Source organism: Anomaloglossus baeobatrachus, chromosome 5, assembly GCF_048569485.1.
Source record: "Anomaloglossus baeobatrachus isolate aAnoBae1 chromosome 5, aAnoBae1.hap1, whole genome shotgun sequence".
Classification (NCBI taxonomy): domain Eukaryota; kingdom Metazoa; phylum Chordata; class Amphibia; order Anura; family Aromobatidae; genus Anomaloglossus; species Anomaloglossus baeobatrachus.
Window position 1 is genome coordinate 57,363,380 of NC_134357.1, and position 27,995 is coordinate 57,391,374.

The 27,995-nt window shown below is 47.3% G+C and overlaps 1 protein-coding gene across 3 annotated transcripts in view; it reads left to right on the top strand.

Moving 5' to 3' along the window:
* A2M (alpha-2-macroglobulin) overlaps positions 1-27,995 on the top strand; it is a 124,722-nt gene that overhangs the window by 19,508 nt on the left and 77,219 nt on the right. For all 3 annotated transcript variants that reach the window (XM_075348521.1, XM_075348520.1, XM_075348522.1), the window contains exons 2-13: positions 5,084-5,267; positions 7,397-7,553; positions 7,697-7,749; positions 11,045-11,065; positions 14,893-15,061; positions 15,544-15,628; positions 22,926-23,046; positions 25,367-25,481; positions 25,563-25,672; positions 25,790-25,951; positions 26,042-26,269; positions 27,182-27,245. In XM_075348521.1, the coding sequence (XP_075204636.1) occupies positions 5,084-5,267; positions 7,397-7,553; positions 7,697-7,749; positions 11,045-11,065; positions 14,893-15,061; positions 15,544-15,628; positions 22,926-23,046; positions 25,367-25,481; positions 25,563-25,672; positions 25,790-25,951; positions 26,042-26,269; positions 27,182-27,245 (1,469 nt within the window). The remainder of the gene's footprint in view (positions 1-5,083; positions 5,268-7,396; positions 7,554-7,696; positions 7,750-11,044; positions 11,066-14,892; positions 15,062-15,543; positions 15,629-22,925; positions 23,047-25,366; positions 25,482-25,562; positions 25,673-25,789; positions 25,952-26,041; positions 26,270-27,181; positions 27,246-27,995) is intronic.

Here is a 27,995-nt window from a genome sequence, read left to right on the forward strand (position 1 = left end):
TGTTGATGCGACTATAAAGCAGACTCTGACACAGTAGTAAACCAAGTCTCTGGGTGCCGCTGTCACTTCAGGGGAGCTCATCTGGAGTCTGCTCCCATTGGTATTACTAATGGTCTGTAACCTGCCTCCATGCACTAGAATTTAGATGTTCTAAGTAACCCCTCAGCTTGAAGCTTTTGGGGTCCCGCTCCCTACGGTTAGTTAGAGGAGCTGTGTTCTCGATGGCTGACACTTGGGATCTCAGTGGGCTGCATAAGCTTGAAAGCCCTATCCCCCTTGTTGTGTTGATGCCTTCGATCTCTGAGCTCTTGGGGAAAGTTCATAATTAACCTGTGGAGGATAGTCTCTTTATCAGGCTGCGTGAAGCTACTCCCTGATCTAGAGTCCAGTACCCCACTGTGCTCAGTACCGTTCGGTTACTAGATTGTCCGGTGCCGACCGTTCTCCCAAACTAAGTCTGGCACCCCTTTCTAATATCCTGCGACCGGGTCTCCAGACCACCGTCTGCGACCTAGCCAATGTCTCCTAGGGAGCTCCAACTCCCTCCAGCTCCTCACTCTCTGAGGGCTACCACTGCAGTGACTCAGCCCCTCCCACCAGTCTGCCTGACCCCTAGGCGAGTGGCCCTGTTCCAGCTAGACCACCCACTGGTGTGCCTGACAGGGTGTGATGCGAGGTGTGGCTAGGATTTGAATGCTGATGGAGCAATACCAAAGGTTAGGATCCCAGAACCATGGGGGGTTGACATCTGCACCAAAAGGGAAAAGAAAGCAGGACCCTGTGACACCCTGACTAGTTCAGGGGCGTCACACTTTACACCACTCCATTTGACGATTGTGTGATTTGAAGGCTTGTGAAACACTTGCTGCCAGAGATAGTAAAGCAACGAGCTGAAGTGGAACCACTTAACCCCAGAGGGACCCTGGGATTTCCCTTTAGTGGGAGGATCTTGACTAAGCACCGTGAAGTGGATCCCAGGTGCTACTCCCAGGGCTCAGACCGGGACTGTGGCAGTTGACTCCCAGGACAGGGATGGACATAGGTGAAGAAAGGCTGATTATCAAGTGTAGACAGGGACCACCAGAAAAGGAAAAGCAGAAAGCACAGGCAGGATGGACAGGCTGGGTCACTAGCAAGGCTGCGACCACTGAAGTGGCCAGGACAGACACAGTCACTAGTATCAACAGGGCAGGACAGACAGGTATCTGGTACCAACACGACAGGACGGAGTGGTAGCAGGTACAGGCTGGACTGAATTGGAACCAGATGCCAACAGGGCAGGACGGGCAGGAACCAGGTACAGTCAGGACAGGGCTGGAACTAGGTACAGAAAGGACGGGCTGGACCAAGGTTCAGGTGCCAACAGGGCAGGACGGGATGGATCCAGATACAGGCAGGACAGGACAGACAAGGGGATCTGACAACTAGCTGGTTAGAGCACAGAACACCTAACTAGGCCGTTGATCAAGCCCCTCCTCTAATGGGAGAGTGCCTTAGGTAACCAGTGCCTCTCAGGGAAAGTTACCCGCTTGCCCTTTAAAGGAGAGGCAGTGGTGTATGTGCATGCCCTATGAGCACTCTTGGAGGACCTGTGCTGCATGCAGGAGGCACCCACATGGTGCACTACAGAGACACCGGGTACCGTGGAGATGGCTGGCCGTGGTGGTGAGTGAGTGTACCGCCCCGCGGCCTCGGCTGCGACCGCTGAGCCGCTCGGATCCGTGCTCGCGTTCTCCGGGCGGTGGCACGGACCTGGGGGTCACGTCGCCCTGCAAGGGAGGTTGGCGCTATGCGCGGGGGATGCGGGTGTTTGGTTTTTGGGGTGAATGTTCGTGACGCCACCCACGGGTTGTGGTGATGGTGGGCACCACCGCTGCGGTGAGGGTGCGGGTGCTCCCGGGAGCGGTGTTGTGGCGCAGCTTTGTTGTTAACCCCTCCGTGGGTAGGGGTGGTGTGTCCCGGGGCCCGACGGGGAGGATGCGGGGTGCAGGGCTGCAGCGCGGTGCCTGATGGCACTAGTGTACTCACGATTTAAGCCGCACAGAGTCACTGGTAAACCAAAAGAAATGATGAACGGGCCCACAGACGGCTGCAGCTTCTTAGTCGGGTTGGCAGTGTCCACCTTTCTCCTGCACCTGTATGTGTATCTTGACCACTGTGCCTGGGCACCGGTGATCCGCTCCCCGGCGTTTATGTGTCGTAGGAGCCCCTTTGCCCGCAGACGCTGGCCCTTGGATCTCTGGCCTTTGGCGGTGGCTACTATCCGGACGGGTTGGGCTGTTGCCTTCAATCGGGACTTTAGTGGGAATGAACATACAGTCCAGGCCTCAATCAGTTAATTTGACTATGGTGGTGGCGTATAGCCTAGTCGGGGTCTGAGTACCCTGCCTGGTGCTCCGGTATCCTGTTGGTTCCCCGGTTCGGTTCCAGCGGGTCACCACCCTGCCCCGGTCCCTACGGTTCCACCAGTCGTGTTCCCGGTCTCCTGCAGGCGGCCACTGCCGTCTGCCTGCCTGACTGTTCAGTTGTCCTAGGCTCCAACCCAGGATCCGTGCAGAACTGTACTCTACAACTCTCCTCAACTCCTCAGCTCCACTGACTAACTACTGTTTTCCTGCCTCAGGCCAGCAGACTCCCTGGAGGGCGTGTGTTTCCACCTGACTCCGCCCACCTGGTGTGCCTGTCTGACTCTGAGGGAGGCAAACAGGTCTTCTGTTTGACGGGTGTTACCTCTCTAAGGTGGGGGTGTGGGGGTGGTGGTGTAGTGACCTGTGACCCCTGGGGTCCAGGGCGTCACATTCCCCCTTGGTTTAATGCAGACTGTCCGCAGGCTGCCCGTCCACACCGGTTTTATTTTTCTTTTCTGTAACAAATAACAAGTAAAAAACGTTCACAAGCATTTTTTTCATTTCTTCCTTTGCGGGAGGCACATCACTTGAACCGTTACAAACGGGAAACATTTTTAATAACATTTCGGGAACGGGTCATCTGCTTTCCCACCCAAATAACCTGAGCCTTGATGCTGCCCCTAAGAAACGGGCAGCACCAATCTTCCCCAGTCCGGAAAACGGGAACTGGCCCAGGCCACCCAAGCGGGAACGGGTACGGTCGTCCGCACCCGGCAGTCACTCAGGGGCCCCATGTCTGAGGGGACCCCTGACCCAGAGGATGGTCATCGGTCCTGATGGTGACCGGACCCCAGCCTGCTCTGCTGCGGGTCCTTCCTCCAACCAGCCTCTCCGGGGACTGGCAATTGCGGGGAGGGGCAATTGGGGGCTATTTACAATCCCAATAGTTTTTGGGTGGCTTGTGAGTTCTCAGCCTTGTCTTTGAGGGGGGGACAAAGGGGACAACATCAGTCCCAACGGGGACGGGCGCTTCAGCAGCCAACGGGCTACCAACAAACACTGGAGGTCCCAACGGGGACTTGCTGATGGGTCCCAAAGGGGAACTTTAACTTTTGCAACGGGAATCCGCTGCCCTACTTCAGGTCACCTTCTTCGTACTTCTCCTCCAGCTCCACATCAGGGCTGTACGGCGGGGGAGGGGACTGGGGCCGCCCAGGAACGCTGCGGCTCGCCGTTCTTCTGACATCAAGGGCGAACCAGCCCCTCTCCCCGCAGTGACGGGTATAAGTTACCAGTTCTCCGGCTTTCAGGTCACGATCCGGGTGACCCAGGGGCAGGTGATGGTAGACGTCCCTCCTCGAGAAAAATACCTCGGCCTCCAGGCCCGGTTTGTATATGAACCCCCATCCTCGCCGGGGGCAAAACTTCCGGACCTGGCCCTCGTAAGTCGGGCCCCGCACCCGGTACGTGGCATTCCGTAGAGCCTCTTTCTCCCAGATGGTGCGGGCCTTCTCTTTCTCACGGGCTTCGATCTCCCGGCCCGTCTGGCTTAGCTGCCGCTCCCAGAATGGGGTTTCGGCATGCTCCCTCTGCGCGGGGGTAGGGCCCAACCGGCGCTCCCCGATGCTGGCTACGACCGGCACCATCTGCGTTGGGGAGCTCCGCTGTGTCGCGGCCTGTCTTGCTGTCTTGGGGTCCAGGGCGTCACATGAGCACGCAAGCCTTTGGGGAGAGGAGCAAGGGGTGCAGAGATGCCAGCGCTACAGCTTGTATATAGCTGCTCAGGAATGAAAACCCATGCCATAAAGCTCCTGGTGATTTTTTTTGTGTGCACATGTTAATTTCAGAGGAGGTCTGCACTCTTCAGTTATGGAATCAGCAGATCGCTGGTGACTTTTTTTTTGCTCCTCAGCACTCGGGGACCCCATTCTATAATAGTAGTCTCAACTTTGTGGCTGATTAATATAACATCACTTTCAGGTGATGGGGGAATATTTGGGAGGGGAGAAATGTCATGAACTGGAATGTTAAACCAGTAGCTCCCATTATAGGACCACACTTGTATCAGTGAGTTCTTGTTAAAAAAGGCAGACTGCAAGGCAAGGAGCTACAGGATATGCACTATGGGCCATAGGAGTGAATGGAAGACCTATAATAAATTAAGATATGTCTCAATATTTTTTTCTATATATTGTATTTTGCTTTAATGGAGCTTTGCTCCAATTCCTGACCTTTCCTTTGGCCAATAGTATTAGTGTCGAAAGCATTAGAGGCCCTTAGTTTTAGGCCTTGGACCCTCACTAATCACACATTGTTGGTATATCTATTGATAGTCAAGTGCTATCTCCATCAGTCCATAGAGTGGTGGTCTAATGTGAAAAACACTACTTCTCTGTTTCCAAAGGGGGATTTAGGACCCCTGTTCCTTTCAACAGTGAAGGTCCCAGTTTCACCACTTTTGCAAAAGTTCCAAGAAAAGTGGCCATGGGTGGTTCGGAGAAGCTTGGAAGGAAAGTAACTCTGTATTAGATTTATATTTATAAAAGACAGACAATGGCGCACTGTGTCGTACAGATCTACATTTCCTCAATTCAGTCGGAGTTTCTGACAATGAGACACTGATAATTTTAAAGTTAGAAATTAATTAAAAAAATAAAGATAAGATTAATAATTTATTTAACAGAATCTATGAAGAACCATCAGATAACCTTTATATTTTTACTTTCTTTCACCAGAAAATATATGCTGTTAGTTCCTACAGTCCTGAAGGCCAAAAATGATCAGAAATTCTGTCTGCAGTTGTCCCATCTTAATGAGTCTGTTACTGTGACTGTGGCCCTGGAGACATCGACCGAGAACATAACATTACTGGAGAAAGAAGTCGCACAACCTGGAGAAGACAACTGCGTCACTTTTAAAGTAAGTAGACAGTGTAGTTTTTCGCTATTAAATGATCATATTTATATTAAATATATAATCCAATTTACATGGATTTTCCAAAATAACAAAAAAAGTTTGCCAAAGGCAGGCAATGTGATGAAGAAACAAAAGAACCTACGCTCATCCATTAAATATACACACCAATGGTCCGGTGCTCCCTTCTAGTCCTTGGTTCTTGACTGCAGTGACAACTTGTCATCTATACATGTGATTGGTGCAGCTGAATTACTGGTCTTAGTGGTTCATTGCTGAGTCTGACACTATAGCTGTGTACTCTAAGGTTAAATGCAATATGTGAATATGGCCTTACAGACACAAAAAAAGCCGGATGAAGATATAGCAAAGCTTATATAAAAATAAGAACGTTCTGGCTGCTACGACTATGAATGAATAAACAAAAGAATAGATCCACAGGTCCAATCTAGAGATGGGCACAGTCCAGGATAATCAAAAGTTGCCCCTGGGATGCTAGAAGGTGAGAAATTTACAGCCTTCCGTCCAGCCACCAGGTAGAACTAATCTCGACCAGAATCTTGTGAATCAATCCAATCTTCTCTAGTCCCAACCATCCTGGATACATCTCGACAGTCCTGGATTTGGGTTTATGCCGTACAGCCTCATGTGTCTGCTGAATGCTCCTCACTGCCACCTGCCCTCTGACAAGGGGTGAGCTATTCTACGTGACTGCAGATTTGTGAATCCTTAGGCTATGTGCCTACGGGACAATGTAACCGCGGATTTTGCCATGGAAAACCTGCAGATTTATCTAGATTTTCTAGATAAATCCGCAGGTTTGCGCAAGTACAAACACTCCCCATGTTATCCTATGGGTTTTGGGGAGTGCTGTATCAATGGTGCGGTATGTGCGGCTGCGGAACATGCTGCAGATGTCCCGCAGCCGCACATAACTGCATGTCAATGTCTGCGGAATTCCCGCCCCTCCACTATGGAGATAGAGGCCGGGACGTCCGCAGGTAAGTTGCACGAATGTCCGCAGGTTTACTGCAGATATTTTGCTGGAATCCCACAGCAATGGATAGCTGCGGATTCCGGGGAGCTGCTGCGAGAAACCTGCGGACATATCTGCGGAAATATCCGCCGGTACATTGTCCCGTGGGCACATAGCCTTACAGGACACACAGTGCGCACTGTCTCTATGGTACCGGGAATGGTTGAGCACGTGACCGTAAGGGATGTGCATACATTCGGTCATGTGCCGACCAGGCGTGCATGTCCTCACTCTGCAAGTGAGTTGACTGAGGCCAGACAGGTCTAGTCGAAGTTTGGCCAAAAGTATACAAATCGCAAAGCATTGAAGAATACTGACAGCGTGCACTGTGCGTGCAGTAAGGATTCACAAGTCTGTAGTCATGTAGAGTGACTGCAGACTTGAACCCCAAGCTTGAACAACAGCATTAGGTTAATATGTCTTAAGGCCACTTTACACGCTGCAATATTGGTACCGATATCACTAGGGTGGGTACCCGCCCCCATCGGTTGTGCGACATGGGCAAATCGCTGCCCATGGCGCACAACATCGCCCAGACCCGTCACACTACTTACCTGCCTAGCGACGTCACTGTGACCGGCGAACCGCCTCCTTTCTAAGGGGGCGGTCCATGTGACGTCACTAAGCGGCCGCCCAATAGAAGCAGAGGGGCGGAGATGAGCGGGCGTAACATCCCGCCCACCTTCTTCCTTCCTCATTGCGGGCGGGAGGCAGGTAAGGAGAGGTTCCTCGTTCCTGCAGCGTCACACGGAGCGATGTGTGCTGCCGCAGGGACAAGGAACAACATTGTTACTGCAGCAGCAACGATATTCGAGATTAGGGGGGCATGTCACAGAGCGATTTTGAACGTTTTTGCGACCATTCAAAATCGCTCATAGGTGTCACACACACAACGACATCGCTAATGCGGCCGGCTGTGCGTCACAAATTCCGTGACCCCAACGACATCGCATTATCGATGTCGCAGCGTGTAAAGCGGCCTTTAGATGCATTACTGCACACAACCTCAAGACAGGTGTGACTCTGTTTTTAGAAATAATTTAGTCAGTCATTTTTTTCTAATTTAACAATACAGTAAAAATGTATATTGTTCTTTCAGACACCTGACGCTGACAAAGCAAATGTGGGATATATCACCCTAGAAGCTGAGGGGCAAACACTACATTTCAAGAAAAGGAGAAGCGTTCTTATCAGACCTCTACAAAACCTAGTCTTCATCCAAACTGACAAACCCATCTACAAACCGGGACAGGACGGTGAGAATTACTGAACAGTGGGTGCCAGATGTACAGCACAGGCCACACCCACTGATTAATATTCCTTTCAAATTAGAATTGTGTGTATGCTACCTTTTTCATCATGTTATTAATGAATCATCTTTATATCTTTTTACATGTAGTTCAGTTCCGTATTGCTGCACTGGATGAAACATTCCGTGCCGTATCTGAGAAGGTATGTTCAAGATTTCCATGTTTAAGATTTTAAGCTTCTTTGTTACGTTCCCATCTGAGAAACACGTATGGTAGAGGGGCAGATGCTAGTCTTGGAAATACAGTATATACAGTAGTTATCCATAGTGATGAGCAAATACTAAAATATTTGAGTATGGATTATTTCTACCGAATACCTAGTACTATTCCAGTATATTTTCATGTGTACTATTGATTTATGAAATAAGAATTAAAACAACGGTTATTCTTTAACCCCTTACTGACATAGGACGTACTGGTATGTACTAGCTCATGTCCCTGACTTTGATTCAGGCTCACATGCTGAGCCCGCATTTTTTCCTGCAGATGATGGCTGATCTGATCAGCCATCATGTACCTCTAACAGCCGCAAGTGGATCGGCGACGCGCCTGTGGCTGTTAACTAGTTAAATCCCACTGTCAATCTCTGACAGAGGGATTTAACACATCATTCCTCGCTCCCAACGGTGGCCCTGTGACGTGAAAGCAGGGCGCCAATGAGTTGTCATGACAGGTGGGGGTCAGATGATGACCACTGTGTCTGTCATGATGAAGGTTATGTAAATGCTGGCTACAAGCCAGAGTTCACAGGAGATGATGATTTCTGCTTTACAGAGCGGTGCTGATGCTGAAGCATCAATCTGTACTGCACAAGCGATCGGATGATCACAACTTCAAGTCCTCTATGGGGACTAGTAAAACCAATAAAAAGTTGAAAAAAAGTTTTAAAATATATATAAAAATACAAAAATTCAAATCACCTCCCTTGAAAATAAAAATCAAAGCGTAAAACGAAAAATACACATATTTGTTATCACCACATTTAGGAATGCCCGATCTATAAAAATATAAAATGGCGTACGTAAAGAAAATATAATTCCAAAAACCAAAATTACGTTTATTTGGCTGCCACATCACTGCAATAAAATGCAATAAGATGTGATCAAAACATCCCATCTACTCAGACATGGTATACTTAAAAACGACAGCTCAGGGCGCAAAAACTGCACGATAATTTAGCTCCAGAGCCTGAAAAATAAAAACATTGCTGTTCTCAGAAAATCTCAAAAAAACAATCACGGAATCGCACTTGTTTTGCAATTTCACCGCACTTGGAATTTTTTCCCTATTTTCCAGTTCACTATATTTGTAAAATGAATGGTTTAATTCAAAACACAACATGCCTCAAAAAATACCAAGCCATCATTAGGTAACATTGACGGAAAAATAAAAAAGGTATGGATCTTGGAAAAAGGGGAGGAAAAAATGAAAGAGCAAAAATGAAAAATGGCCAAGATGGGAAGGGGTTAACAGCTTGTGAGTTCTGCTGCCCCAACTACATACAGTGATTGACAGTTTTATATGCATACTGAATGTTGTACCCGGGCATTGCCCGGGATAGTAACTCTCTCTCTGTGTCTCTCCCAGTCTCTGTCTGTTTGTCTCTGTGTCTGTCTCTCTGTCTGCCTCTTTACTTGTCTGTCACTGTGTGTCTGTCTCTCTGTCTGACTCTTTCCCCATCTGTCTCGTGCCAGGTCTGTCTCGTTCCAGGTCTGTCTCTTTCCCCATCTGTCTCGTTCCCCGTCTGTTTCTTTCCCCATCTGTCTCTTTCCCCGTCTGTCTTTTTCCCGTCTGTCTCTTTCCCCATATGTCTTTTTCCCTGTCTGTCTCTGTCTGTCTCTTTCCCTGTCTTTTTCCTTGTGTCTGTCTCTTTTCATGTTTTTGTCTTTCACAGTTTTTGTCTCTTTCCCTGTCTGTCTCTTTCCCTGTCTCTGTCTCTTTCCCTGTCTCTTTCCCTGTAATTCTGTGTCTATCTGTCTCTGTCTGTCTCTTTGACAGTCTGTCTCTGTCTGTCTGTCTCTTTCTGTCTCTCTCTATTCGTCTCCCCACCGACATCTTATTACCTCACACAGAAGCTTCTTATAACAACAATTTATTTTGTTCCTATAGCAACCAATTACAGCTCCTATTAATGACCTGTAGTTTGCGTACATTGACTTTAATGGAGGCAGGTTTTTTGGAGAGAAACTGTAAAGTGCGGGGTTAAATTTACCCATCAAAACATATTCTATGACATTCCCTGAGTCACATGGGGAGATTCCTTTAGCAGACATACACACACACACACACACACACACAAACATACACACACACACACACAAACATATACTTAGCTTTATATATTAGATACGGTAATCTGTGTGCGGGTCGGGTCAGCAGAACGCACAGGCTTTTTCTAGAAGTCCTGGCAGGATTTAGACAAATTTTCTTTGTATGGAAAAATTACTAAATTAAATCATACAAAACTGCAGAACCCAGAGTAATTTCTTCTATCTAATGCTGCCCTCAAATTGGAGACTTCATAAGTCTCCATCAAAATGATTTATAAACCGTGTGAGGAAAAAAAATTGTGTGTAATTGAATTAATTGAATGTTATATCTGTGATCAGATATTGAATACAAGTAAGGTTATGTTCACACATTACTTTTTTCTGCAGGAAAAACCTGTTTTCTTGGTAGTAAAGAAGCAAGTTTTGCTGCATTTTTGATGTTTTTTTATTGTGTTTTTGATATTTTTTATTGTTGCTTTTTTGCTGCCTTTTTTGGTGCAGCTTATATGTGTCATTTGTCTATAATACATGTTTAATAAAGATAGTTTTATTCACCAAAAATCAGGAAAAAAAATGCAACAAAAATGCAGCAAAGCCAAATTGTTAAATTTTTTTACTGCATTTGTGCTGGGTTTTTTTTTTGTGTTTTTGCTGATTTTTACTGTTATGTTTTTGCTGGGGTTCTTTGGAGGGCGTAGCTTATATGTGTCATTTGTCTAGAATACATGTATAATAAAGTTAGTTTTATTCACCAAAAAAGCATGGAAAAAAAGCAACAAAAATGCAGCAAAACCAAATGGTTACAATTTTTGCAGGGGAAAAAAAAGCTCCAAAAATGATAAAAGAATTGACATTCTGCAGTTTTCAAAACCACAGCAGCTTTCCTATTCAGTCAGGAACAAAAAAGCAATTTATAAAATCTCATAGCTTTTGCTTGGGCCGTAAAAAAACATCTTAAAAAAAAAAGCAGCCAAAAAAATGTGGAAAAAAACAGAAAATGTGGAAATAATTAAGAAAGTACTTACCGGTAAATATGATACTATATAGATTTTTAGCAAATTAATGGAATTGTATAATAAAATCATTGACCCCTCTAGACAAAAGCAAAACAGTAATAATATTAATAATAATAATAATAATAATTGTGTTTCTGGCTTTCCTTTTCAGTACCCTCTGGTTTATGTTGAGGTAAGACATTATTTATAATTATTAGATTTAGTTTTTACTGTTTTGTTGAGCATAGTTAACAAACAGATTTTTCTGGTAAAATGATGGACAAGACTAAAGAAACCCATAAGACCCTATTACAGTTAACATGGTTGATCCGCCGCCATTAGTGTCTTTGTTTGACAAATCCTTTATAGTTATGAAAGCCATTTATTTTATTTTTTTTTGCTCCTATGACAGAACAAAAAAAACTAAAGTGATAATACAGAGTTCACCCATGTTCATCCAACTTTGCCCAAGCAATGTGATGTAGGTTATTAAAGGTATATATCACAGGCGAATGCATACAACACCATGAACATAAATGTTACATGATAAAACGTGAAAAACATCTGAACGTACTGTCATGTGGTTATTGTACTGTAGAAAATATATATATATATATATATATATATATATTTTGAGGGGAGCCTTTCCATTAAATACTTAATTAACCTCTTGATAGGGGATTGTGGGAAATATTACGACGATTTGCCTTACATAATTCAGTTCTCAGATCATACATGTGACACAGAGGTATAGATGGCTGCCATTTCCTGTTTTCCACACCTTGCTTGGAATGCACGGAATGTCCAGATATAAGAAGACCACCATATAAAGAAAAGACCCACTGGCCAACCTAAAGGACCAACCAACAGATGAAGACGTCTTAGACCCGCCCATTAGCATCAACACGGATCTGTCCATTGGCTAAATCATGAACTGTCCCACTAAATGGGCATATCCGAACATGTGTACACACCTAGAGTATATCAGAGGCCGCATGCTTCCTCTCGGTCTGTTTGGTGCCATCTTTACTGTGATCAAGAAGAGATTTCACATCTGACGGTGTCTGACGTGATTTCTTTATTTCTTTACTACACATGCACTTGATCCACACCAATTATGCCAGGCAGTAAGCAACAAGCGATCTCCGGTTAATAGTTCACCCTAACATATATATATATATATACATATAGTATGTATATGTATATATATATATATAATGTGTGTGTGAATAATAAAGTATATGATAGTGTAACAAAAACATGGGTGTCAGCAAATGGGTGTCAGCTGCGTTATACAGCCAGCACACGCCCCTAACACCTGCTGTGTGGTCTGGCTCTAAACATATAAAACACCATTACATTTTTTTTTTATTGCACCACTGGAGTGGTGTTTTAAATCTAAGTCCCCTGCCCCTTTCATATACTCAACTGTGATTTGTGACCTGCTGACAGGTCCAGAGTTTCATGGATCGACCTGGAGGTTACAACTCAATGCATGTCTATGAGAGCCTAGTTCTGGCTCTCATAGAGATGCATTGAGTCCTTTTGATGTAACTTCTCCCTTCCGGACAGTCAGAAGTTACTGTCATAGAGACCAAAGCTGCATTGGTAAAAGGTGAAGACGCTGGATGGTGGGTATATGATATGAGGCTTACATTTAGGGTGTGCTCACTTCACACTGACATACAGCCAGCATATACCACAGACGAGTGCTATCTGACGTTTTATCGGATAGCCTTTGGCGCAATGTTATACTATGGAGCTGTGCCAATGATCATTTTTTTTCTTATGCCGTTTCGGCACTTGAAAAAAATGGCAGCATGCTGTGAGTTGTAGCGCTCCTCAGATCAGATGCACCCATGCAAGCCTATAGGTGCGTGTGAAACTCTGAACTGCACATCTGAGTGCAAGCCGATATATATATATATATATATATATATATATATATATATATATATATATATATATAGAGAGAGAGAGATAATGCAAAAATAGGAGCAGCACTTAACCTGTTGTGGTGCAAAGTGCTTCCAATCAGTCTCACCCAATTTCAATGAGCAGCAAAAAAGGTGAAGGCAGCACACAGCTTCAATCTTGAATGAAAAAGCCTATTTAATGGCCCATATGATACAGCACGATGTTCCAGTCACAAGTGACTTTTTTCAAGCAGTACAATATATATCTATACACATATATATAATAATAATAATATTATTTATTCACTTATATAGCGCTATTAATTCCACAGCGCTTTACATACACTGGTAACACTGTCCCCATTGGGGCTCACAATCTAAATTCCCTATCAGTATGTCTTTGGAGTGTGGGAGGAAACCGGATAACCCGGAGGAAACCCACACAAACATGGGGAGAATATACAGTATATATATATATATATATATATATATATATATATATATATATATATATATATATATATATATAAATAAAAATAAGTGAATCTCTCCATCTTCTTCTCACCTGTGCTTAGATTCTGGCATGTGAGAGAATAGGATCACAGTGAGTGACTCTCGGCTCACACTCGCAGCAGAATTTGGTCCTCCAATTAAACCCAGACCCAAATTGTTGAGGTTTTTTTTGGGATCATAGCTGCCCCTAAAATAAATGCAATAAAAAAAAAAGATAACAAAAAGCTGGGCTTACCCCAAAATGGTAGCAAGAAAAAATACAGTTTTCCAGCTCACAAAAAAAAAAAGCCGTCATAGGCTTCAGATAATGGTGAGACAAAACAAACAATTGGAAAACTGAAATCATTTGCAAGACAACTGTCCCCTTCAGCAAGGGGTTAAGAAGGTAAATTATCTAAGGAGCAGAAATAAAAGACAAACTTACTTGGAGGATCAGTGTGCGGCGCCCAAACACCATATGTAGCACCCAGGGGGGCAGGGGGAATCAGGCATGGGGTCTCGCACCTGAGTTACTCGTCGCCGGGCCGGTGTGGTGATCTGGGATGTCATGGTGGCCTGTCGGCTTCATGCCCTGAGGTGTACACCAATAAGGAGGGAAGATGATGGGGGTAATAGTAGTAGAAATGTTGTGACACCACCTGTAGTACGCAGCCAGGGATTAGCCACTGCTGCTGTCGCTGTCCTCCTGGCCGGTAGGAAATAGCAGCCGAAGATGGTATCGCTTCCCACAGGTGGAGTGGGCCCGAAAGGATGATGAGGGGAGTAGTGATGGCGATGGCCTTTGGCACTGAAGCGCGGGGCGGCGTCACCAGTAATCAGAGTCCGAGTCAGATCGCCTGCATGGGATAAGATCCACTTTGATACAGAGATCTCCCAGTAGAGGTTTTGCAACCTCCACACACAGACCATGTGTGAGACAAACAGTCTCCATTTTAACACATGTACCAGACCCATAGGTGGGAATATGTCAGTAGCAAGACCTGCTCATCTCGCCAACTGCTCCTAAAAAAACCCCAACCCTGATGTGCCCTAAAAACTCTCTTAGTACCAAGTGTACTAGTGCTTATACCCAGGCTTCATCACAGAGGATATCCACCTCTGTGATACATAGCTCCCATCAACTACTTATCTATCAGCCATCTTACAAATTTAACGCAAAAAACTGGTGTAATTATTGGCCGATTTGAGCCTGTTCACATAGAACAATAAATACACCATTTTTTTACAATAAATTTACTATTGAGTCCTGCCAACATTTTTACGTACCATTGGTGGGTGGGTGACAACCTGTTTGCTGGCACCGATGCTTGCACTTTTGCCTGTTCTGCTACATTTTTTATATGGGTATACAGATAGTTGGACAGATGTATAGAGAGATGCAATTTTTATTCAATCCACTATAAAAAGTAGTGCATCAATTAGTAGGACTCTTTTGACATAAGTCTAGAATACTGAATTATCTGGTCATGTTACAGCAATATATTTGGATTTAACCCCATGTGTTAGAAACGCATAATTTCTCTACTTGCGCAGCATTTATTACTGGGGTTAATTGTAAAATAAATTAATAAATAAAGATTTCTTCTTACAGGATCCTCAGAGAAATCGCATTGCCCAATGGCTGGATGTGGAGACAAAGAGGGGAATTGCACAGGAGTCCTTCCTTCTCACCTCCGAGCCTCGACTGGGAACATATAAACTGGTCGCGCAGAGGCAAAAGGGCTCACAAATCGAGCAACACTTCACTGTGGAGGAATATGGTATTTTTCGTTCTCTTTTTCTTTCTTATGTATAAAAAGGACACATACAAATAAGATTATTCCCATTAGAACACAATAAAAATAATAATCCTTTTTATGCGGTTTTTGAATATTCTCTTAATATCATAATATGCAGCATGAAAAAAGTACAGACCAGTTTCAGAGCAGCGCATACAAACTGCATATCAAATAGCTTGTAAACCTATACTTGCTAGTCAGTAACCTTGGCAGCGGGTTGTAAATTATCGAATTAGATTTCCTCCTTTCAAACAAAGGGAAAAACATTTTAATGAGAAGAAAATTGCAACGTTGACTGTTTTACAAGTCCTTAACTTTTTATGAATATGAGATAACCAGTTTAAGGGCTGGAACTCACAAGTTGAAAGCAGCCTTAAAACATAGTGTTTATTTTCAGCTTTATGGCCAGTGACAGAATTATTTCTAGAGCTGGATCTAATATTTGATTTACTATTTTTTTGCAGTGTTACCCAAATATGAGGTGAAGGTGACAGTTCCCTCGGTCATTACCATTCTAGAGGAGGAAGTTGAGGTGACAGTTTGTGGCAAGTAAGTTTTCTACCTAAGGAATGCTCAAAAGAATAAAATGTACTTGTAATTTTGAGCAGGCGCAAACATTAGCAGCCAAGGGCCTCTGTGTAGTATCTATTCTGGTGTCCCCCCTGTCTTCACTGATCTGCGAATATTGTAATTGGTTTTGCACCGTTATCTTTTAGTAAATGCAAAAATCTCTGACTTTTACTGCTTAGCTTTTATTTTTATCTATAATGTTCTGGCAAAAAGAGACACATCTGTATACTATACTAAAAAATTATGCCTGAAAACAAGAAAAATGTAGGGTTTTAGGCAGAGAAAATATCTTGAAAGGGAACCTGTCAGTTACAATATGCATCCAGAGCCACGAGCAGTACATATTACACCTGACAGGTTCCCTTTAAATTTCATTTCACAGTGCAGACTGAGGCTCACTGTTAGAGGTTCTGTCCTCCATACCGTTGGTCCTGAGTTTTAATGCCAGGAATGACATGCTAGGTGAAGAAGATAAAAATTAACTAAACGTATCAAGGTAGTGGGAGCAACCAGAAGCTCAGTGGCCTTCCCCCGAATGTCCTGCCTCCCAGGAGAACATAGTAGCGTCCGCTGTGTGATCAAACATAGGAGCTGACACATACCCTTCAATTCAGGACACGGCTTATTTTATGCCCCACAAATTGTGCCTCCTCCTTCAATGGCACCCTATGCACGCTACCCCTCGTCTCAGCTATTTGAGCAACTATTCTTTCTTACTTTACTGCTCATAACTGAATTATTAATATACCTACATTTAAAGATGAACTGTCACAAGGTCATAATTGGTCAGGTTTTGCTCATATTTTATTACCGCTGCTCCTTTGAGTAGTCCGGCTTTTTTAGGGATGTGGGTGGGATCTAATTTGCCATACGGTTCCAGAGATATGGGACTTTTCTTTGTCGCTCCATTGGGAGACCCAGACAATTGGGTGTATAGCTTCTGCCTCCGGAGGCCACACAAAGTATTACACTCAAAAGTGTAACCCCTCCCCTCTGCCTATACACCCTCCCGTGCCTCACGGGCTCCTCAGTTTTATGCTTTGTGTGGAAGGAGGCACACATCCACTCATGCATTCCCATTTTAGTCAGCAGTAGCTGCTGATGTTATCGGTTGGAAGAAGAGGGCTCCCATGGGGCCCCCGGCATGCTCCCTTCTCACCCCACTACGTCAGCGGTGCTGTTAAGGTTGAGGTACCCATTGCGGGTACGACGGCCGGAGCCTCATGCCGTATTTCCTTCACCATCCCTTGGGGGCTCTGGGAGAAGTGGGATCCTGAGTGGTCATCCAGGTACTGGGACCGTGCTCCCTCCGCAGCCCCTGTGTGGTATCTGCCGGACCGGAGTATTTTCTTCATCAGGGACCGGGCCCTGCATCTGTCAGGTACTCTGTGTCCCCATGGGGACGGTTCATTGGAGCGCCTGGCACCCGGACGCTGCAAGGGCTGCTGGGCCGTGAAAGCCGGGGGACTTCCGCGCCGACCGCGCCTGTTTGTCGGCCGCGGTCATAAATTTAGTCCCCGGCTTCAGTTGCGGCCTACTTGCAAAATCTCGCCCCCGGACCTGTCTGTCAGGGTAGGGGCGGGACAGCCGACCGGACGCTGCCTGGGACACACAGCAGCTGCTGATCTGCGAAAGCCGGGGGACTTCCGCGCCGACCGCGCCTGCTTGTCGGCCGCGGTCATAAATTTAGTCCCCGGCTTCAGTTGCGGCCTACTGGCAAGACTCCCGCCCCCGGACCTGTCTGTCAGGGTAGGGGCGGGACAGCCGTCCTGACGTTGGCAGTGAGGGCCGGAGCATCCTGTATGCTTCCTCCCCCCTCTTTGATCACAATAGGGACCCCAGATTCCCGCACTTTTTCCTGGTGCCGCCCACCGCTCCACTCCCCCTCTGAGAGCTCCAGCAGCCATTTTTTTCAGACATTCTGCGCTGGAGAATCATCAGGAAAGAGCTCTCCACCGCTGGGAGACCTGGAGCAGGGAATCTGGAGGACACACACGCCGCTTTTTAGCGGTCGGTAAGCCACACCGGTCTTCCGGTGCTGGTCCCCCTGGGTTGCCTGAATAGATACGTATTATATATCCTTATATATATATATATATATCTCTGTTCGGCCGGGCTGTATACTCTTCCCTTATACCCTCTGTGATCACTCTCCTGGGACACAACAGCATGTCGTCCACAAGGAGCAAGGGCGCTAAGGCAAAGGGGTTCTTTGCGACCTGTACCTCTTGTAGGACAATGTTGCCTGCGGGTTCCACCTACCCTCACTGTGAGCAATGCTCGACCCCTGTTACACTGACTCAGCCGGAGCCGCGACCACTTGTGGGCCCCTCGGCTCAGGTAGACCCCCATGCATCCACTGTCCAGGCGGCAGGGACAGAGTTTGCAGTTTTTGCTGAGAAGCTCTCTGAGTCACTGTCACAATCCATGGCTAAGTCTATGGACAAATGGTCTGCCAAGCTGCTAGAAGCCTTGCAGTCCAGACCGGTCCTTACACAGACCCAGGACACTGTTGGATCGGCGCCTCCAGGTCCCTCTCGGTCCACGCCGCAGCGCGCTCCCGGGGTGGGCTCTATGTTTCACGTAGAGGACTCCTCCACGGACCACAGCCCCAGACCTGCTAAGCTGGCCCGCTTGGAATCCTCAGCTTCATCACGCTGCTCAGATTCCCGGCTGGAGGACTCGCTGGAGGACGAGGCGGAGGTCGCAGCTCAGGGCTCTGACCATGACGTTGCCCTCAACCTTGATACACCTGAAGGGGACGCCTTAGTAAATGATCTTATCTCGTACATCAACCAGGTGTTAGATCTATCTCCCCCGCCTCCACCTATAGAGGATTTGGCTTCTCAGCAGGAGAAACACCAGTTTCGGTTCCCCAAACGTACGCGGAGTGCGTTTTTCGACCACTCTAACTTCAAGGATGCTGTCCAGAAACCCAGAGCGGTTCCGGACAAGCGCTTTACTAAGCGCCTTGCTGACACACGTTACCCCTTCCCCTCTGACGTAGTTAAGGGTTGGGCTCAGTGTCCCAAGGTGGATCCTCCAGTCTCTAGATTGGCGGCTAGATCTGTGGTATCGGTTGCAGATGGCTCATCGCTAAAAGATGCCACTGACAGGCAGATAGAGCTCCTGGTGAAATCCATCTATGAAGCCACGGGCGCGTCTTTTGCCCCGGCTTTTGCAGCCGTGTGGGCACTCCAAGCTATCTCGGCTTGTCTAACCGAGATTAATGTGGTCACACGTAATTCTGCTCCGCAGGTTGCGTCTTTGACTTCTCAGGCGTCGGCGTTTTCTTCATACGCCATGAATGCAGTCCTAGACTCTGCTAGCCGTACAGCGGTGGCATCCGCTAATTCGGTGGCGGTCCGCAGAGCCATGTGGCTGCGCGAATGGAAGGCAGACTCGGCTTCCAAGAGATTCCTAACCGGTTTGCCGTTTTCTGGCGACCGATTGTTTGGAGAACGATTGGATGAGATTATTAAAGAATCCAAGGGAAAGGACTCCTCCTTACCCCAGTCCAGGCCGAAGCAACCTCAGCAACGTATGATACAATCGAGGTTTCGGTCCTTTCGCCCCTCCGCCAGGTCCCAATCCTCTTCGTCCAATAGGCCGGAGAAAGGTCAGAGGAACTCCTACGCGTGGCGGTCTAAGTCACGCCCCCAAAAGGCTGCCGGAGGCACTGCCTCCAAGGCGGCCTCCTCATGACTCTGGGCATCCCCGAACCGCATCCTCAGTCGGTGGCAGGCTCTCCCGCTTTTGCGACACCTGGTGGCCACATGTTCAAGACCGATGGGTGAGAGACATTCTGTCTCACGGTTACAGGATAGAGTTCACCTCTCGTCCTCCAACTCGTTTCTTCACAACCTCCCCCCCCCCTGCTCGGGCCGACGCACTTCTTCAGGCAGTAGCCGCTCTGAAGACAGAAGGAGTTGTGATTCCCGTCCCCCCTCAGGAACAGGGGCGCAGTTTTTACTCCAACTTGTTCGTGGTGCCGAAGAAGGACGGTTCATTCCGTCCCGTTCTGGACCTCAAACTGTTCAACAGACATGTGAGAACCAGACGGTTCAGGATGGAATCTCTCCGCTCGGTCATCGCTTCGATGTCACAGGGAGACTTTCTCGCATCGATCGACATCAAGGATGCTTATCTCCATGTGCCGATCGCACCCGAACATCAACGCTTCTTGCGTTTCGCCATAGGGGACGAACACCTTCAGTTCGTGGCATTGCCTTTCGGCTTGGCAACAGCCCCACGGGTTTTCACCAAAGTCATGGCATCCGTTGTGGCGGTCCTACACTCCCAAAGCCACTCGGTGATTCCTTACTTAGACGATCTCCTAGTCAGGGCACCGTCTCGGGAGGCGTGTCAACACAGCCTGACCGTCGCTCTGGAGACTCTCCAGCAGTTCAGGTGGATCATCAACTTTCCAAAATCCAAGTTGACGCCGACCCAGTCATTGACCTACCTCGGGATGGAGTTTCATACCCAGTCAGCGGTAGTCAAGCTACCACTGGACAAACAGCTTTCTCTGCAAGCAGGGGTGTAATCTCTTCTTCAGAGTCAGTCACACCCATTGAGACGCCTCATGCACTTCCTAGGGAAGATGGTGGCAGCGATGGAGGCAGTGCCCTTCGCGCAATTTCATCTACGCCCACTCCAATGGGACATTCTCCACAAGTGGGACAAGAGATCGACTTCCCTCGACAAGAATGTCTCTCTTTCCCTGGCAACCAGGACGTCTCTTCAGTGGTGGCTTCTTCCCACCTCTCTATCACAGGGAAAATCCTTCCTGCCCCCAACCTGGGCTGTGGTCACCACGGACGCGAGCCTGTCAGGGTGGGAAGCAGTGTTTCTCCACCACAGGGCTCAGGGGACCTGGACTCCGAGAGAGTCTTCCCTTCAGATCAATGTTCTGGAAATAAGGGCAGTGTATCTAGCCCTATTGGCGTTCCATCAGTGGCTGGAGGGCAGGCAGATCCGTATCCAGTCGGACAACGCCACTGCAGTCGCCTACATCAATCACCAGGGCGGCACTCGCAGTCGTCAAGCCTTCCAGGAAGTACGGCGAATTCTGCAGTGGGTGGAAGCCACAGCATCCACCATCTCCGCAGTTCACATACCGGGAGTAGAAAACTGGGAAGCAGATTTTCTCAGTCGTCAGGGCATGGACGCGGGGGAATGGTCTCTGCACCCAGAGGTGTTTCGAGAGATCTGTCGCCGCTGGGGAACGCCGGACGTCGATCTCATGGCGTCACGGCACAAGAACAAGGTCCCAGCATTCATGGCACGATCTCAGGATCACAGAGCTCTGGCGGCGGATGCATTAGTACAGGATTGGTCGCAGTTTCGACTGCCTTATGTGTTTCCTCCTCTGGCGATGCTGCCCAGAGTATTACGCAAGATCAGGTCCGACTGCCGCCGCGCCATTCTCGTCGCTCCAGACTGGCCGAGGCGATCGTGGTACCCGGATCTGTGGCATCTCACGGTGGGTCAACCGTGGGCCCTTCCAGACCGCACAGACTTGCTGTCACAAGGGCCGTTTTTCCATCTGAATTCTGCGGCCCTCAACCTGACTGTGTGGCCATTGAGTCCTGGCTCCTAGCATCGTCAGGGTTATCTCAGGATGTCATTGCCACTATGAGACAAGCCAGGAAACCAACGTCCGCCAAGATCTATTACAGGACTTGGCGGATATTCTTGTCCTGGTGCTCTGTGAATGGATTTACTCCATGGCCTTTTGCCTTACCCATTTTTCTTTCCTTCCTTCAATCTGGAATGGACAAAGGTTTGTCACTAAGCTCTCTCAAGGGACAAGTATCGGCGCTCTCAGTATTTTTTCAAAGGCGCCTGGCCAGGCTCCCGCAGGTCCGCACGTTCCTGCAAGGAGTATGCCACATAGTCCCACCTTACAAGCGTCCACTAGAACCCTGGGACCTTAACAGGGTGCTAACGGCTCTTCAGAAACCACCTTTCGAGCCGCTGCAAGATGTCTCCTTATCACGCCTTTCGCAGAAGGTGGCTTTTCTTGTGGCAGTCACATCACTCCGAAGAGTGTCGGATCTTGCAGCGCTGTCATGCAAAGCCCCCTTCCTGGTTTTTCACCAGGATAAGGTGGTTCTGCGTCCTGTTCCGGAATTTCTCCCTAAGGTGGTATCTCCTTTTCATCTCAATCAGGATATCACCTTACCTTCTTTTTGCCCTAATCCAATTCACCGATGTGAAAAGGATTTGCACGCATTAGATCTAGTGAGAGCACTCCGGTACTACGTGTCTCGCACAGCGCACTTGCGCCGTGCAGATGCACTCTTTGTACTTGTCGCCGGTCAGCGTAAGGGTTCGCAGGCTTCCAAGTCAACCTTGGCTCGGTGGATCAAGGAACCGATTCTTGAAGCTTACCGTTCTTCGGGGCTTCCGCTTCCTTCGGGGCTGAAAGCCCATTCTACCAGAGCCGTGGGTGCGTCCTGGGCATTGCGGCACCGGGCGACAGCTCAGCAGGTGTGTCAGGCAGCTACCTGGTCTAGCCTGCACACTTTCACGAAACACTATCAGGTGCATACCTATGCTTCGGCAGATGCCAGTCTAGGTAGGCGAGTCCTTCAGGCGGCGGTTGCCCACCTGTAAGAGGGAGCCGTGTCGGCTCTATTTATCGAGGTATTCTTTTACCCACCCAGGGACTGCTTTTGGACGTCCCAATTGTCTGGGTCTCCCAATGGAGTGACAAAGAAGAAGGGAATTTTGTTTACTTACCGTAAATTCCTTTTCTTCTAGCTCCAATTGGGAGACCCAGCACCCGCCCCTGTTCCCTTCGGGCTTGTTGTTCTGTTGTGTACACATGTTGTTCATGTTCAATTGTTTCTTTGGTTCATGGTTTCAGTTCTCCGAACATCCTTCGGATTGAATTTACCTTAGACCAATTTATAAGTTTCCTCCTTCCTGCTCTTGCACCAAAACTGAGGAGCCCGTGAGGCACGGGAGGGTGTATAGGCAGAGGGGAGGGGTTACACTTTTGAGTGTAATACTTTGTGTGGCCTCCGGAGGCAGAAGCTATACACCCAATTGTCTGGGTCTCCCAATTGGAGCTAGAAGAAAAGGAATTTACGGTAAGTAAACAAAATTCCCTTCTTTATTCAGTGCTGATTTTTAAGGTGCGCTTTAAAAAATAATTAACTCAGGGCAGCAGCGGGAATAAAATAAGAGCAAAAACTAGACTGATTCTATAACTCCTCCTTTGCGATCTGTAATTTAATACTTGTGTCAAATCCATTTCCTATCTCAGGTACACCTATGGAAAACCAGTTGCAGGGAGAATCGATGTCCAGGTCTGCAGAAGGTTCTCTGACAGTTATTCTTCCTGTCATCTGGAAGAAAAAAGTGTATGTGAAGACTTGTCACATCAGGTAAGTATAGACTGCTGAGACCTGAAACCCCACAACCAACACCCTCCCATGTCCGATTAACCACTCCGAGACAAATTAACCAAAAATACAAACTTTATTAGGAGAGCTTTATAAAACAGTAAACAACTCTCATCTTTTATTGTGGATGGAGGTCGGTCAAAGCACACTTAACCATTACAAATCACCACTTTCCAACGAAACTTTGAGCCAGGCCGGACTTCCGGCGCACTTTAGCTTTCGTACTGACAACCGTTTGGCTTGAAACCGCTGTGACTTTAAAAGAATAACCAAAAGATAGGGAGGGAGGGTGGGACAGCAGCGTCCGGATCTCACAAGGTGAGGAGAGACCGGAACCAGGAAGAGGGGGAATATTTATAGGGGAAAAGAGTGGGATCATGGCAACATTCCCATTGGTTAACATCCCTGGAAGGGGAGGAGGAGAATCAGACATGAGAGGGGGAACTTAACCCCTTACTACCAGGGCACAGCAGTCATGGTGCACTCAGTAAAACACTGACATGCCCTATAGGAGAGTATGGTGCATAGGTGACACTACTGTTCACACTTGCAAAAAGGGGTCTTACGTTCCAGTATTTTCATAGCAAGAGTAGCATTGTCTGAATCCCCAAAACAGTATATAGTTAAAGAGGTTATCCACTACTTTAACTTTGATGGCCTATCCTTAGGATAGGTCATCACTGTCTGATCGGCTGAGGTCCGAAACCCTGCCGATCAGCAGTTGTCAGTGCCGGAGCCGGAAGGCTGTGTATCTCCCCCACGTCAGCAGCCGCTGCTCGGATCCGGATCTGCAGTGTGGCTCGAGGGGTCTCCGGACCCCGGGGTCTCGCGGACACTTCGAAATAAAAAGGGGAAGAATGTTATGTGGGGATATTGTATACAGTCTGTGACGCCACCCACGGTGTGTGGTAAAATGGGGTCCCACCGCTGCTATTGGGAAGCACCCGGGGCATTGGGATGGCAGCTAGCTGTTGTTAACCCTCCGTGGGTAGGGATGAATGCCCCGGGGCCCAGTGTCTCTGTGCTGAGGATGGTGATTGCAGGGGCCGGCACACCCGGACGAACCGGGGGATGTTGGTGTACTCCTATTGAAAAAATCACACAAGTCCGTGGTAAACCAAGGTGCCAGTGGCCAGAGCGCCGCGGCCGGATGTATTCTGGTCCCTCACCCGGGGTGATGGTCTGTGTCACTTTCCTCTGCACTACTTTAGTTTTCTTTTGGACTTCTCGGTATGAATTCGGGAGTCCGCTCCAGAACCTCTGGTGGGAGTCTTGCCCGCAGACTCTGACCCGTGGGATCTAAAGGGGCCCTGGCGGATGCCCTATCCCTCTCGGTGGGCTGCTTGTCTGCTTTTGGGACTTTGGGTGGGACAGGACCTGTATTCCTGCCCTCAACTGGTTAATTAACAAAGTCGGTGGTTCCGGTCTTTGCTTCAGGGTCCAGGTACCCCCTCTGTGCACGGTTTCCGGGTCGGTTCTCTGGTGTCGGTACCGGTGGGCTCCTAACCTGTCCCGGTCCACCTCGGATCTCCGGCAGTCGTCTTCCCGTCTCCTGTCAGACACTGACCACCGTCTGCCACCTAGCCAGCACGCCGGTGCTCCAACCCCGACGCCTTTGCTCTCTGACTTCACTTGCACTTGACTTTCTCCTCTCTCACTCCTACTCCACTCCAAACTGAAACTCAAACTTCAACTGACTCTTTTCCCGCCCCCAGATTCTCTATACCCCTAGGTGGGCGTTGTCCTTCCACCTGGTCCCACCCACTGGTGTGCCTGTCCTACTCTGGGGGGGTGACTAGGGTTTTGTTGGCTTTGTTGTAACCCTGTGTGGGATGGTGTTATGCGGGGGCCTATTCTTTGTGTGACCATCTGGGGGCGCCAGGGCGTCACAGCTGCGGTCAGAAATGCCCAGTTGTAGTGCTGCCCCATCTTCTGATAGCGGCTGGGGCCAGGTGCTGAACATCCACCTTTGATTGATTTGAATGGGAGGCGGATGTGCAGTACCGGCCGCGGCCACTATCAGTTGACAACGCAACTCCGTAACTGAGCTTTTCTCATGCTGCCTGCTGCTGCAATAAGAAGAGCTGATTGACGGGGGTGCCCAGCCGATCAGAAATCGATGACCTATCCTAAGGACAGGCCATCAATATTCAAGTATTGGACAACCTCTTTAAATGGTTTCCTTTAATGGTCAGTTTTGATTTGTCAGATTATTGCCCTGGCAGTATATGTTGACTATTGAAAATGGTTACCTGGTTTTTTTTTTGTGTTTTCTTTTAAAGAACCTACTTCTTTTTTTCAGGCTGATAAGAATGGATGTTTCTCAGCAGTGGTAAAGACCAGAATCTTCCAGATGAAACGTTCCGGATATGAGATGAAACTTATTGCAAGCGCCAAAGTAACAGAGGAAGGAACAGGTTAGCTAAAACAAGAAGACAAATGTAAAATAGGAAATAGTGGACACGTCAAAAGGATTTAACGTGAGATTTGTGCCATAGGGGTTGTGCTGACCGGGGAGGGAACATCCGAAATTGTGAAGCTTATTGCTAAAGTATCATTCCAACAGATGGATTCCCACTTTAAGAAGGGTATTCCCTACTCTGGACAGGTGAGATCGGATTATGTCTGGAGCAGATCTGATTTGTGGCATGTTGTGCTCCAGACTACAATGGCTCTTTGCGTTTTGATAAGAACCTTTATAAATGTTTATTATATATTTGTGCAGATTTTCCTACAAGATGCCGCTGGTAAACCTCTGCCAAATGAGAATGTGACCGTCTTTGTAGGATATAATTTTAAAAACTTCACCTCCACCACCGGACCTGATGGAACTGCAGATTTTTCTATCGACACCAAAGGTTTTCCTGGATCATCAATCAATTTAAGGGTGAGGAGTATTGGTCGTAAGTCAAAATCTTTTTGAATATATCCTATGTTAGGACAGAAAATGTGAAAATGTATTTTTTTGGATATACAGGCCGTTTACAAGACGACGGAACGATGCTACACTCATTCCACATTGTTACCGTTTTATGAGGATGCCACACATAGAGTCCAACATTTCTACTCCCGCACTAAGAGCTATATAAAGATCCAGCCCATATTCAGGACTCTGAGATGTGAACATGAAGAAAAATTTACAGTATACTACGCTTTAACGCCTGAAGGGGTGGGAAAAGTACCTGACGTTGTGTTTCAACACTTGGTAGGTGTTTACCAAGCTATGGCTTTGTGCTTTTAATATTTTTATATATCTAATAAAATATGTAATAAGGGAGGACAAAGTAGTTGCAGATAGTGTCTCTTACAGGATAAAACCCCGTTAAGTCTTCATTCATTTGTGTTGAATGTGCCATTAGAAGTTTCAACTTACAGATTCAGTCAAAAGTAATGGACCCAATAATGGAAATTCAGACAGACTTGACTAGTCATGTTAAGTAAGCAGGTAGTTACTCAAAAGCAATATAAACCTATAAAGATACGAGTCAAGAATCCACCAGAAAATTAAATTAAAATTAAGTCCCTCCAAGACCCCTACACGCGTTTCGCGTGGGCTTCTTCCAGGGGGTCGTCACTCCTGAGGTGTGGGAAAAGTACCTGGCATTGTGTTTCAACACTTGGTAGGTGTTTACCAAGCTATAGCTTTGTGCTTTTAATATTTTTATATATATAATAAAATATGTAATAAGGGAGGACAAAGTAGTTGCAGATAGTGTCTCTTACAGGATAAAACCCCGTTAAGTCTTCATTCATTTGTGTTGAATGTGCCATTAGAAGTTTCAACTTATAGATTTAGTCAAAAGTAATGGACCCAATAATGGAAATTCAGACAGACTTGACTAGTCAATGGGAGCTGTTGGTGTCCAACATAAGACAGAACCAGCACTGTTTTTTTTTTTTTGTTTTTCTGTTTCTATGGTGGACCAGAAAAATCTAGATGATCTCAAAACTTTGCTTGTTCAGTTTTTGCTTACACTCACATGATGCAGGCCTATTTTTCTGAAGGTATAACAAATTTTTGCAACCACAAGAAGTCAGATTTGCTGTTAACGAGACACATTCAATCTATACATTTAGTTTGGCTGTATATTATATTTGTTATCGTTTCTATGCACAGGTGATGGCAAAAGGACAGATTGTCGACTTTGGAAAGAACGAGGTGAAACTAACTTCAGATAATGGTAGGTTACATAATACACAGCAACATAAGACCCACTTTAATTGCACATCCTTAAAAGAGTTACTGTGATCTACTCCAAGAACAGCTAAAGCGGGCTTTACACGCTGCGACATCGCTAATGCGGAGTCGTTGGGGTCACGGAATTTGTGACGCACATCCGGCTGCATTAGCGATGCCGTTGCGTGTGACACCGATAAGCGATTTTGCATCGTTGCAAAAACGTGCAAAATCGCTAATCGGCGACATGGGGGTCCATTCTTAAAAATCGTTACTGCAGCAGTAACGAAGTTGTTCCTCGTTCCTGCGGCAGCACACATCGCTCCGTGTGACACCGCAGGAACGAGGAAGCTCCCCTTACCTGCCTCCCGGCCACAATGCAGAAGGAAGGAGGTGGGCGGGATGTTACGTCCCGCTCATCTCCGCCCCTCCGCTGCTATTGGGCGGCGGTTCAGTGATGCTTCAGTGGCGTCGCTGTGACGCCGCACAGACCGCCCCCTTAGAAAGGAGGCGGTTCGCCCGTCACAGCGACGTCGCCGGACAGGTAAGTATGTGTGACGGCTGTTGTGCGACACGGGCAGCGATTTGCCCGTTTCGCGCAACAGATGGGGGCGGGTACCCACACTAGCGATATCGGGACCGATATCGCAGTGTGTAAAGTAGCCTTTACACTCTTCGAAAAAACATCAAATCCAGGATAAATCAGTGTGTTCAGAGGAACGAATGGGAAATATTTCTCCATACTCTTCCATGT